The 14,169-nt window shown below is 30.8% G+C and overlaps 1 protein-coding gene across 6 annotated transcripts; it reads right to left on the bottom strand.

Moving 5' to 3' along the window:
* Window positions 1-4,263: 4,263 nt before the first annotated feature.
* Window positions 4,264-11,093, bottom strand: LOC137807570 (Tetratricopeptide repeat (TPR)-like superfamily protein). 6 transcript variants are annotated; one of them, XR_011080557.2, is made up of 7 exons: window positions 10,568-11,081; window positions 9,177-9,263; window positions 8,163-8,345; window positions 7,960-8,046; window positions 7,788-7,859; window positions 4,556-6,558; window positions 4,264-4,460 (listed from the first exon to the last, which is right to left on the bottom strand). XR_011080557.2 is itself a non-coding variant. In XM_068608282.2 (6 exons), exons 1-6 carry the CDS (start codon window positions 10,769-10,771, stop codon window positions 4,615-4,617), a joined length of 2,577 nt encoding a protein of 858 aa, XP_068464383.1. In that variant the 5' UTR covers window positions 10,772-11,093; the 3' UTR covers window positions 4,264-4,614. The 6 variants fall into 6 exon arrangements, 2 of the variants coding, with proteins under 2 accessions (XP_068464383.1, XP_068464382.1); XR_011080556.2 differs by having other exon boundaries at window positions 4,264-4,447; XR_011080555.2 differs by having other exon boundaries at window positions 7,788-7,862; window positions 10,568-11,041.
* Between the last annotated feature and the right edge of the window lie 3,076 nt (window positions 11,094-14,169).

Below are 14,169 nucleotides of genomic sequence, written 5' to 3'. Positions count from 1 at the left end.
AAACTTCAATGTGATCTATCATGTCGTTCTTAAATATCTTCTTATTACACTGCTTCCACATTCTCCTACTACTGTTATCCACAAACAACTCCAAAATTGATTAACTGTTTCACTAACATCCATTATCTTAAAGTGTGAGAAATGTTTTTTTAGTTCTGAATGACAAGCTCACTATGAGTTGAAAGATTTATTAACTATATTCTTTTAATATAATTCTATTTCAACTTCAAGTCTATTGAAATAACATTGTTAAGCTCAATCACTACATTCGAAATATTATATATTTTAAAATTTAAAGTTTTTTTAGCTTTAAAAATACCTCAAAAAATTAAAATTAAAATATATTTAAAATATCACTCTTATGGGAAACTATTTATCATACCAAAACAAAATTTATTTATTATTGATAAAAAATATTAATTTTTCTCACATTCTTTCACACGTGAATATAAAGAGAAGCATGTAAGTGAGTGTGAATTAGTAGATCTTTTGGTGAATCCGTGAGTGGATTAATTTGGGACATAGAATGACGTATGGTTCCACCTGATGGAGATAGAAAGGCAAAATAGGAACCTGGTTTTGCTTTTCAATGGGCTGTCAAAGATTCCGCGGATATTCAAATATTCTATAACACGTTTAAAAATATAACAATATCTTAGTTAAAACAATTAAAAATATAAAAAAAAATCTTTAAATATGACTCGAAATTTACATTTAATAATTCTAACTAGTAAAAAGACATTGTTAACTTTTTTTATATTTTTTATATTAAAAGAAATAAAGAAAAACAGAGGGCTGTGGTAAAGGGGAAAATGAAAAACGAGAAATGAGAAATGAGAAAATGGGGTATAATTGTCCCAAGAGACTTTAAATCAATATCCTAATTCAGTGTATATGTGTGGTGTGTGTGCCCCCACACTCCCACACTTTCACTGCACATACTCAATCTGTCTCTCATCTCACAATAATCACACTGCACTTCATGCAAAAGTCTGTGCAACTTTTTTATGCACCATTCTTCGAGATATTCTTGTCTCGATACAGTTTAAATATTCACTGTTCAACTATCTTATTCAATTATATAAATATTTAATAAATATAAAATTATTAAAATAAACATCCTGTCATCTTTAATTTATTTTAATAAAATCTATATTTTAGAGTATTTATAATTTTAATCATTGTAATTTTTATTCGTATATTAATTGCTTACATTATTTTTTATTTTCAATTATCATATTTTTATTGTATATTATACTATTTAACTTGTAAGATCTAGAAAATAAATAGTATAATTAAAATAATATTTTGTTATTAAAATGAAAATTGTATGTAAATAAAAAAATTAATTGTTTAAATTTTATTTTAATATAATCATCATATTTTTAAAAAAAAAAAATTTTTAAATTTTGATCATCTTCTTTGTCAGATTGATCATATGATGTCATCACCAGACTCTTGATTGTAAATAGAACAAAATTGTTCAATTAGAGTTTTAGTTAAAGTAAAATTATTTTTATATTTTTTTTTCTAAGCTAATTTTGAGTTTTCGTGTTTACATTTTTTAGCTTCAAGATAAAGTGATATATTTTTATTATTGATCAAAACTTTATAGTTGAGGTTAAGTTATTAATGTATTTAAGAGTTGAAGTTATTTGTCTAAGGAAACTAGTTTTATTTTTTAATAAAATTTTAATTTAAAATATTTAGATATAAATATGACATGATCATAAATTTTAAATATTTTTGTTGGATTTATTATTGAATAAATTAAAATATTTTGATTGAGATTAATTCTTAAATTATACAAATGGTATATTTTGTAGATTCTATAAAATTTATGTTAATTATGATCAGATAAAATTCTTTGAATATACTTAAATTGTAGTATAAATCATTTAAAATATAATTAATTTTCATATCAGTTGACAGAACTTAGTATTAATTGAAAATCGGATAGTATTAATTGAAAATCGGATTACACTGAAATGATATAAAAGTAATACCACTTATTCATTTCAATAATTTTTAAAATTTTCTTTATTTTAATAATTAATCTATAAAATTACTCTAAAATCTTAATCTCACATACCTAAAATGACTGGTCATTTTCCAACCCATTGATGACAAGTCAATTATATACTACCAAATTATTAGAGTGATATATAATTTATTAATACACAATTAAGTATGATGATTAATCATTGTTCATTAATAATTTTGAAATTAAGTCATTAAGTTCTTGGTCTGAATTATGGAAAAAGTGTTTTCTTCTATGATACGTAATAATAACTATGCCACCTTAAAAAACAACATCTTAGCCCCACTGTCACTAGGAATTGAGCAAGATTCTTGCACTTAAAGAACAATCTGATCCAATAACTGCAGAGACAATACATTTTTATTGTTTATTTATTTATAGATAACGTGAAAATAACAATGTTTTTTTACACAAATACTTAGAAAGTTCTAACCATCTACTATTAAAATGCATAATGTATATCAACAATGCAAACTGGAGTCGCAGTAAACTTTTATATCATTAAAAAATAATTTTAAAAAGTATTCTTATTAAGCTACATAATTTATCCAAATTTTATTTTAGATATATTTCTTTTAATTGCTAAATTTATTTGGTTTAAATCTTAATATATTGTATCAAAATGAAGATATTTTTATGCAAACTAAATTTTATGATATTATAATTTAAAAAAAAAAACCTTAATTATTCATATATTATAAATTACTGCACATATAATTCTAAAATAGTTTAGTTATGATTTTAGTTTTTAAAATTTGAGGCCATTTTTTTCTTTCAGGTGCTCAAATTAAAAATATATATCTTAGTTTCTCGAATTTAATAAAAATGAATTTAATTAGAGGCTTAAAATTGAACCAATCTAAAAAATATGATAACTAGTTTTTAATTGTAAAATTATGTAATTTGTTTATGAATATGAGACCACGATCAAATTATGATTATATTAAATAATCATAAGAAAATCACAAAATATATTTTCGTTTCACGATATTTTATTACAATATGTTAACAGTTTTTTTAATTACTTTCGTAATTTTATAATAACAAAAATCAAACCGAAAAATAATTCTATTATTTTTTTCAAATTTAGTATTAAGGACTAAATTATTTTTTGTTTATTTGGAAAGACAAAAAATAAATTTGAATAACGAAAACTAAAATTTTTCTAAATTTTAAGAATTAAAAAACATAATTAAACCTTCTAAAATATTCAAATAAAGGGTTTTGATTTTATTTATTTTGAACCTAAAACCAACTAAATAACTTATACACTTCTGAGCTTTAGAACCATAAAAAACTGGTCTTACGAAATTAAGATAGAGTGTTTCTAATTATTTGATGTGTAGTACACAATCCCCACACATACATGCATCCTTGTGGATAATACATTTGGATTTAATAGTTTAAAAGATATACAGTTACTACTTATTATCTCACAAGAAAGCATTCCAGAAACCATGGAAGAGAACAAAACAAGTTGGAAGAAAAAAGTTATCTGTTATTATTCTATTATCAGACTTTTATAGCAGCTTCACCCCAATGGTGATGAGACCAACCCTTGCCAAAATCATATTATATATATAAATATATATATATATATATAATATTTTACTAGGATGAGAATAAAAACAGATCGAAGGGATATTTGCTGGCGTGTACTGAGGTTCAAGATATAAATTTCTTATGTGTATGAGTTTCTCTCGTTAGTAATGAATCAATAAATATGTAAAAGTGTTACTAAAATAATTTGATGCAAATCCAAACATTTGTATTCTTTAAAATTTCAATATCAAATTATAAAGGAAAAATACTATTACAAAGCAAATCAATTATACTCATTTTAACTGAACATGGAAAAAAATTATCTCAACTTTAGATTAAGAATTTTGCTCAAGTATATGTTAAGATAAGTAAAAGAGAAAAAAAAAACAATTACTATAAAAAAATATTAATTTAAAAAAATCATTAATCATCATAATAAATAATTGTAAAAAATCAAAGGGGTACCAAAGGGCCACCTCGCATGGCTCATAGATATCCTAATCCAGTAGTAAAAAGAACACATTCTATACAAATAATCGTTACCATGATAAAATACGAGCGACACCGGCCAGTGCACAACATATATACATTAGCAAAAGAGCAACTGGGAAAATGCACAAGATACGGGATCATAAAACCCGCGGAGTGAGTGAGGACAAGAAAAGACGAACTCCATAGGATTGAAAATGGAATTCCGAAATAACTATCAACCTTTCAGTTTTTTCAATATAAGCACAAGGACATGACCTCTATTCTTGAATATAAAGCAAATTAGCCTCTAAAAAGTGAAAACACAATCCGAATCTGATCTACACCTCAAATTTCAAAGGTGGGCCCCAGCACTAACCAAAACACAGCCACCACCTGTAAGTGAACCCTAAATTTGAGAATTATAAGGAAAATGAATCATAAAAAATTATTCTCTGAATTGAACTTATATATGTTACAAATGCTATGGAAGGATTAAACTACCTGCTAACTAACGCTGAGACGTTGGCCAGGCACAATGACAAAACCCAAGCATACAACACTCAAGAAGATTTATTCAATGTTATTCCACTAGGAAGGAACCTAATACGGCTACAACGTTTTAATTTGGTCAGAGCTTCCTGTGGCTTACCGAGCAAAAGATCCAAATAAACTGCAGTAATTGTGGCTTCTGGACTGTTGGGTAATATGGACAATGCCTGTGTAATCAAAATACTGGATTTCTCAAACTCACCCTGCATTGCGGACATTACAGCAAAATTTGCATAAATTGTTGCCCGCGCCTCCTCTGGCTTGAGGAAAACAATACTCTGAGCACCTTCAAGAGAAGAATTGTTGGCAGCAACGGATCCTACATTCACCTCTTCAAATTCGGCAGTCCTCTCTGGTTGCCATTTCTCACAGTCGTCAAGGCTGAAAGGCAAGTCAACATTGCTTCCCCCAGACAAATAAAATGACAAGTGCTCAGCCGCTTCCTTTGGTCTGTTCAACAAGCAGAGTGCCTCTGCTGCATAAACATGACCTAGAAAGATGTAAATTCTGGAACATTCTGGAAGTTCTAAGAGAGATCTTGCAACTGATAGTGCCTTCACAGGATTGTCCAATTCCAGCTCCACATATGCTAAATTAGCAAGAACGGCTTGTTTAACCAATTGATTTTCTCTTTTCCGGACATTTTCATAATAGGATAGGGAGTTCTGAACAAGTTCCTGACTATTTCCTCCCTTTTGTTCTTTAGTGTCCCCATTTGCATTGACCTGACCTAAACCTACTCCTACTGAAAATGCCTTTGAATCAACACCATGTAAGTTTTTAAGATTTGAATTCTTTGAAGGTGACACTTCACTTCCATCGTTTTCCTCCACAGAAGAATTAGATGGCAAACCAGACTTCAAACAATTTGCATTGTTGGAATCCAGCAAGTTTAGAGCATTCAAGAGGCACTGCTGCGCAAGGGACATCGATAACTTCAGTCGCCCATCTTCACTTGAACAATCACCCCCTTCAGATGAGTCCAAATGTCCCTTTCCTGGAATCTGATCTTCCACCACAAGTTGCCTCCATTTTCCTATTCCAACAACACGCACTACCAACCCCAACTTCTCTGATGGGACCCGACTTGATTTGATAAGGCCCTTTTCTAAAGCCATCAAACAGCACTCTGACAATCTGAGCCACAAGAGAGGTTGTTTGTAAAAGACCAGACTTGCCTTCTGGAAACATCGAGCAGCAAGTATTGGCTTCCCGCAAGCTAAATACTGCACACCACAATTATAAATTATAAGGAGAGAATTGTCCTGTGAGAAAGTGGGTAGCTTTAGTGATTGATCCTTCCGCAGTGATGAACAATTGGTTAATGCCTTTGAGAAGAATAAAGAAGACGTCTGATATTTCCCAAGCTGATAATAAATGCAACCAAGATTGTTGTTGAAAATGCTTGAAAATGCTGTGTCAGTTCGATTATTTGATGCCATCAATAGCTTCACAGCTTTGCGGTGGTTTCCACGGGCGTATTCAAGCTGGGATTTCAAAAGAAGAGCCATTGATGAATCTCTTCCACGTGCAATGTTCATGGCCAGCTTGACTTCTCGTTTTGCCAGCTTCAAATTCCTAGTAAGAAGCAGAAACCTAACCTTGTAAAGTTGCAATTTAAGCTTTAAATCAACAGTGGAAAACCTGTCAACCAAGGCCCTTGAAATGTCATTTGAAGATGGGCCCATTGGCCTTGCTAAATTTTGTCCGCCCATATCCAAAATCATGGCTTCATAATCAAGTGTATCTTCAGATAAAGCTCTGGATAGATGATTTTCAGATGCATTTGCACTTGACCCCAAGTCAGAACTGGAAACATCAGCAGCTGATGCACTAATGGCAACAGCTGCAGACTTTGTAACTAAATTTGCAGCTTGTTGCTGTGCTGTGTTCCCACTATCACCTTGACTCACACTACTAACACCAAATGCTTTTTCCAGATAAGTCAACACATCCTAAACAAAAACAGATTCCAGATCAGAAAAGTGCACTAGTACAATTAGAGAAACCAAAGAACTGCTTAAGTGAAATTTTTAGGCCACTCACAAAACAAATCATTCAGGATAAACTAGCAGGGTAAGAGTTCAATAATTTATGCCAAGAAAGTTTAACATTGTATTTTATAAAAGAAAACCATCAAAAGCAAGTAAACTATACACCTTAAATTTTCAGTTTGACCCAAGTTAATAGAGACAATGGGGTATGGCTTTCAAACTGAAATTAGATTATCTTAGTTTAGCTCAAAACACGATCTCCTTCTTGAGATCGATGTTATCAATTGCAGATTGTTAAATATGTCAGAATGCCAATAACCTGCTAAATCATATAGCATAAGTCACATAATGGTTGAAATATATGATATATATATATATATATACATATATCAATTATATAGGTACAAAAAATTAAGTTGTATCCAAATAAAATAAAATATATAAAAAAAATGTTATAATATTAACTCAAAAGTTCAGTTGATTGGAGACTGGTCAGAGATGACAAGAGGATCAGGGCACATGTCACAACCACAACAATGATAGTGGCCACAACAGCAACCAGAGTTGCAATTTTGGATTCAATAAATTCTGCTACACAATAGCACCAATATAGTGGCTATCTAAAACTGGTTGAGATAAGTAGTAAAATACACCAGCAACTACAGGGAATGCACATTTCCTGTATAAGGACCAAATGTCACCTCCCCCATGCCTAAAGTGATGGGGATTTTATGAAACTGAAATCCTAATAAAAAATGTTACAGCCAATTTATAATCTGTAAATTAATTTCCTACCTCTGATGACCAAGCATTACACATTTAGGTACATATTCATGCATAATAAAGAAAATATTGAAATAGCTAGCTACAAACAAAGGATTGAAACAGATCAAATGGACAAATCACCATTGAAAACATTAAGTAGACATACCCAACATTGGATTGGGAAGAAAGATTTTAGTTATCATCAGATAAATGAGAGGTTCATGGTTGAACTGGTCAAGTATAAATTATGTAATAACACTCACAATATTCATTTAACATGTAACTAGCTACAGTAGTATGTAACTTAAAAAGAATAATACATTCATGAGATATGAATATCATGAAAGAGAGAAATGCATTAAGCAACAAGACTAGCAATAGTTAAAAAGTAAACCAACTAATCACACTATCAAATAGAAACTTACAGCTGATTTTGATGCATCATGGCAAGCAAGGCTAGCATCAAGCAGCAGAAGACAAATATGTAGAGCCGTTGTCTGCTTTAGAAAAGAAAACGCAATAAAGGAAAAACAAAAGCAATCAACATATCAGTGTAATATCAAAAACAAAAATAAAATCAAATAATCTGTGACATACCTCATCTATGGGTTCAATATTTTGAAAAAGAGGTTCCAACACAGACAATGCCTTAGCATAGTCATAGAGATGGAACCAAATGATAGCCTAAAAATATTGAAATAAAAAAATACGTTAACATCGATAATTAAAACACAAATACATTAAAATAAACAAAATTAGAGAAATAAATAAAATTAATATAAGGAGAAAAATGAACATACAATGTTTAGCATTGCCACAGAAGAGTCAAATTCATCTGAATACATGGTGCCAGTGATGTTTGGACCTGAAAACTGATGTGCTGAAGCACTACTTCCTTTGGACCCCAAAACACTTTTATTTCCAACATTGTTAACTGACTCCCCTTGTTCTCCCAAAGCCAGAGCAAGCTCATCATTTTTTCTCTGAATCAACTCCAGCAATGAAAAGGATAAGTACAAAATTACAAATAAATTGAGCTAAGGCTTCAAGTACAATTAATTGATCCAAAACAAAGTAAAAATAAAACCTTCTGTTTCAATGTGATCCCTACCTGACCACTTCACCAGGGGGCAAACATGAGAAATAAGAAATGAGAACTTAAAGTCAGCATAAAAGAATCTGAAGCTTAGACAAGACTTCCTGATTTTTACACTAGACTTTATTTGATAAAGTTATTCAACAAGGAAAACCTATTCAATATTCCAACCCATTCCACCACTGTTTCCTAACTTGTAATATTATTGTTGAGGTGGTGATATGTATATGTAGAGTTTCCCCCTTTAAGAATATCATAAATAAGATACCCAGAAGAAAGATTTGGGAAACAAAACTATCATCAACTATACACGCCAGGTCCAACAGGAAGTTAGATCTTATCTAAATCCTTATTCAAATGGAGACTTATCGAGAAATTATCAGAATCAAAATTTGCCTCTACAATCTTAAACACTCTCATTCACTGGCTCAAGCCAAATGCCAAGACAGCATTTCATTGACCCAGAAATAATTAAATGAATCAGTATAAAGGCTCAGAAATTAAATTTAAAAAAGCCCAAACTATGTAGGCCCAACTTCATTTTAAAATTGTTAACTTATTATAAATGGGGTCAGTGCCATGCAATTCTAGTTTTTAAATCCATAAAGGTAAAAAGAAGTGAAAATTCTCCTTCAAATATCATCCATGAAAGCTACTGCCCATAAAAAAACTGTCACTTTGCAAAATCCAAAACAAGATCAAATTTAAAATAGCATACCTTGACACCATTTATTACTTCAAGCAACCTTTTGGGATCTGAACAACAGTCTCGGAAGAATTCCGCAATTGCAATATTATGAAGTACCTGAAATATTAGGATTTAAAACCTTAACACTCAGATTTAGAAAAAAGATTGCCTTGGACAAAAAATAAAAAACAACATAGAGATAACACAACATTTGGCGGGTTATGAGCAAGAGAGGACTTGCTCATAACAGGCCTCAATAGGGATAGCATATAATTTTGTTGCCCTACAAACATAATTGCAATCTCAAATGCAATCCACAAAATAAATTGAACAGAATTTTGTTATTGTATATTTGTGCAGGAGACTTAATATGTAGAGAGCACAAAAACCACACTCGTCCTCTATGAAACACACATACAAAATGATGATAAAAGTCTAGTTATTTCCCCAATATACATCAATTTAGCAGGTATGCTTGCACATAGGACGCTCCAACTATTGAAATTTATTCATAACATGGCATATATCATCAATTATGAGAATATATAAGGAGTGTAAATTCAGGAACAAAACATTTCTAATTCCATGAAAGGCAAAACAATGTGATGCACATGGCATGGACAATGTACATCATTAAGTAAATCGTTACAGCACAAAAGGGTATTATCCAACAGCTGGCATGAAGTATACAAGTGTAAGTTCGTGAAACAATATCGTTGACTTAGTGTTGTGTGTGCCACCAGTAGCTATCCCGCTAATCATGTTAGCATCAAGAACCAAAATTACACATCATGCTACCGGTATCTATCCGGCGAATCAGGTTACCATCAAGAAACTAGAACCAAATTTAACAAAGTGACAACCAAATGTTGAACAAAGAAATATTTCCTTATCCAGAAAATGGGCAAAAAACCCCTATCTTCGTTCAAAGTTTCCTTGTTGGAACCACTCAACAGTTTCTTCTACAAGTCCAATAAATTTCTCCTGACGCCCGACACTCCAACTTGATACACACATCACATGGCGCAAATGTATTCTCATCAACGTCCACTGCAAGAAGCTCGCAACGTACCTTAAACAGCTCATTCACTTTCTAATAGAGGAAACTCAAACAAACCAGGATGCACATTCACATCAAGAATCACAGTCGTTACACTGCATCTGCAAGTGCTCACTAGCTACAGTTCCAGCAAGGTACCAGAATTGAAATTCAGCTCATAAAATAAAGAACCGAACAAACAGATCAATCACCTGACGCATAGCAATTAGTATAAAGCAAACACTAGCACCGAGCAAAGAAGCAAGAAAAAATAACACGAAGCGTCAATCGAGAACTATGAGCACGGAGCAACAGATACAGAAATGAAACGATGCCGGTCAGATCAGTATCGAGGGAAAAATGGTAAAGAGAATTCAACTACCTTGGGATCGTCCTGCTTCTTCTGCAGGAGCTGGTTCAACACCTCGACGCACTCGGCGAACTTGCCAGACTGGAAATGCAACGCAGCATCTTTGGCGAGTGCCACGGCGACGGTGAAAACACCGTCCTCGGTCTCGGTGCCGGATGAGGCGTCGCGGTTGGCGGTGGACGACGGGGATGACGACGATAAATCTCGGGATTCCATGGCGAGATCGAGTAATCGGATTGCAAATCGTTTTGGGAGAGGGTTTTGGGGAAGAGAGAGATGAAAAGCCCTAAAGTTTAGTGAAGAGATGCGAAGTGAGATGAATCTGAATTACATTTAAAATCAAAGTAAAGAGAGAGCTATAGTTGAAAATTGTGAAGTGAGAAACCCTAGGATTTGCTTGCTTCGATGGTATCTGGTTTTGCTGTGAGAGAGAGGAAAGAATGCAAGAAGGAAATGAAAACCTATTCGCCAAATCGGGGGAGGTTCAGATAGAAAGAGAGTGGAAGGTTTTTTTAATATTTTCTTTTCGGTGACTCATAAATGGGTTAAATTAAAATGAGCACATCATCATATCCGTTTATTTTACATATCTTCTTCATCTGACGTCCCCAAGGGACCATTTCACTTCTTTTTTATTAAAACAGATAAAAATGTTTTCTTATATTTAATATTTTTTATTAATATGGTATAAACACACACTGTCTCAACACTTTGTCCTGAAAAACTAACTAGTGAACTTCTCACCGAAAAAATATTTTCATCGGTAATCAAACTCGAAAAAAGTCAAAAAATAATTAGAAATTAGTAACTTTACAAATTACCTTAATTAATTACTATTTGGTTGATTCTATTCATTTTGAAAAATGGATGGATATGAACTTACACATCATATTGTTTTTTTAATTCACTGACTTTTAAAAGTCTTTTTAAGTTAAACTCAAAAATAATTGTTAGAAGTTTAAAAATATATATAATATATAAAAATCATAGAATTAAAAAATATTAATTAAAAAATATTTTGATACATTCAATATATCACATCGTTTAGGAGTGAAGGGGAAAGACAGTTTATATATTTCTTTCTTCCTTAATCTACTAAGACACATTTTAAAGATAGAATCATAACAAAGCTTCAAACTCAAAAATTGGTAATATCTCATATATTTTTATTTTAACACTAACACTTTTTTACTTTCATATTACTCAATTTAGTATTTTGAGTTTTGATTATTTTGTTTTTGGTTATTTATAGTATTTTTGTTAAACCAAAACTATTATTCACTTGTATATTTTTTTTCATTGTGAAATTATTACTTTCTTATAACTTATTAAGTATCACGTGTCAAAATAAATTTTCAATTTATAAAAACTTTTTAAAGAACAAAGTGGAACATTTAAACTAGGGGGGAAATATTACATTTGTATTTTAATATGTATTTCAATTGTTTTTAAATGATAAGTGTTTTTTTTTACCGAGTCTTTCTGAAATTATCTTATTGTCTTTGTTAATAAATAAATTTCAGTATTTTTATTAAACCAAAACTATTTTATTTGTATATCCCTTTCTCATTGGGAGATTATTACTTTCTTACAACTTATCTTATAATATGTCACGTGTCAAAATAAAATTTCAATTTGTAAAGACTTTTAAAGAACAAAGTGGAACATTTAAACTTAGGGAGAAAATATAATGTTTGTATTTTAATATGTATTTCAAGTATTTTTAAATGATAAGTGTTTTTTTTATGAAACTATTGATAACGGATTGTTGTTTTTTATGGATTAAGAATGTGATTTCATCTTTACTTTAAGATGATTACTAGTCTTTCTGAAACTATCTTATTGTCTCTGTTGATAAAGAAGTTTCGGTATTTTTATTAAACCAAAACTATTTATTTGTATATCCATTTTCATTGTGGAGTTATTACTTTCTTACAACTTATTTTATAATATGTCACGTGTAAAAAAAATTGAATTTGTGAAGATTTTTAAAAAACAAAGTAGAACATTTAAACTAAAGAAGACAAATATCATGTTTGTGTTTTAATTTATATTTTAACTATTTTTAAATGATGAGTGTTTTTTTTTTATGGAGCTATTGATAACGGATTGTTGTTTATTAAGTATTAAGAATGTGATTTCATCTTTAGAATGGTTACTAAGTCTTTCTGAAAACATTTTATCGTATTTGTTAATAAATAAATTTTAATATTTTTATTATTTTCTTGAATTTTTGACAATTTTAATTTAAATTGGTTTTCTGGTTTTATTTTTCTCAAATAAAAAAACTGCAATATTAAGTTTGAATTGTGCAAGAAAAAAAAAGAATTTGTGTTTAAATACTAAATAGTGAGATGAAGTAGACAAAGGTTAGAAAGGAAAATTTGATTGAATCTATATTTTAAATGTAGTTGAAATATTGATACATGAAAATTTAAAAGTGTGATTAATTAGAACAAAGGATTACAAAACAAAAAGGAATGAGACAAATTAAACCAAGTGAGTGTGTGAACTTTAAACAGTTTTGAAAGTTTTTACTGATGAATTCACAATTGTGGTTGCTTAATTTTTTTTGTTACATCATAACAAAACATGAAGATGATTGAAGCATTTGTTTGTGTTAATTAGGAAGTGAGGGTCAAATAGTCAACCTTTATCTTACTAAAATTCATTTTTTATTTATTATTATTGCATCATAAACTTTTAATGATATATTTTTCTACTTCTCTTATAATTTGTCAAATGTCCAAAATAAATTGATGGTATAATTAATTTGATTAAAAGAAGACTTTTTAAAGAACAAAGTGTGTGTGGTGTGGATGACGTGTTTAGGCGTAACACAAGTAAAGAGCCACTGGAGAATATACGACTTGTGAGGGTCACGTTCCAGGGGTGAGCTGCATGCATGACACGTGAACAGCTAGGACGCTCCCAGGACGGGTGACCCCAGAGATCAGGTGCACGAGGTGTCATCCCGTCAGAGGTTGCACTCCAGTTAGGGAACCCCATGCGCCAGGTTGCCTTAAGAGTGGGTAACAACGGCGTTGAAGTCCACCCTCAGAAAGCCTATTTTGGGTAATGGAAACAGTGGAAACCCTATACTATATAAAGGGAAGTATCAAACCTAGTAAGGTACGTTATTCATTTGCGTCGCTTCACACACACACATATTACACGAGATTTTTACAACTTACTTTGGTGTTTCCTAACCCTAATATTGACTTTAGCGTCAGAGTGCAAACGACCTCTAGGGCACCCTTTGTCTTTGTGATTTCAGGTGTTTGATCGAGAGAAAGACACGAACGAAGGCACAAAGAATCGAATGTGGGAGTATCGTGAGACGTACAAAGGCCCTCAAGTCAACCGGTAGTAACAAAAGTATTATCTTTTCAATATCATTCCATAACTACGAATTTATTAAATTCAACACTATACAAACACAATTAAAATTATGAAATACAACCACATGTAAACATATTCATAAATTTTTGTTAATAAACAAATATGATAAGATAAAGTCTTAATTATCCTTTTAGTTCCTATATAAAGGGCAACAATAAATTTAGTTCCTATATTTTTAAAAAATTTAACATAGTCCTAACTTTTTTTTAGAA

Source organism: Phaseolus vulgaris, chromosome 3 (genome assembly GCF_051622355.1).
Source record: "Phaseolus vulgaris cultivar YP4 chromosome 3, ASM5162235v1, whole genome shotgun sequence".
Lineage (NCBI taxonomy): Eukaryota > Viridiplantae > Streptophyta > Magnoliopsida > Fabales > Fabaceae > Phaseolus > Phaseolus vulgaris.
Note: the sequence above shows the minus strand (reverse complement) of the source record. Positions and strands in the feature narration are given on the sequence as shown.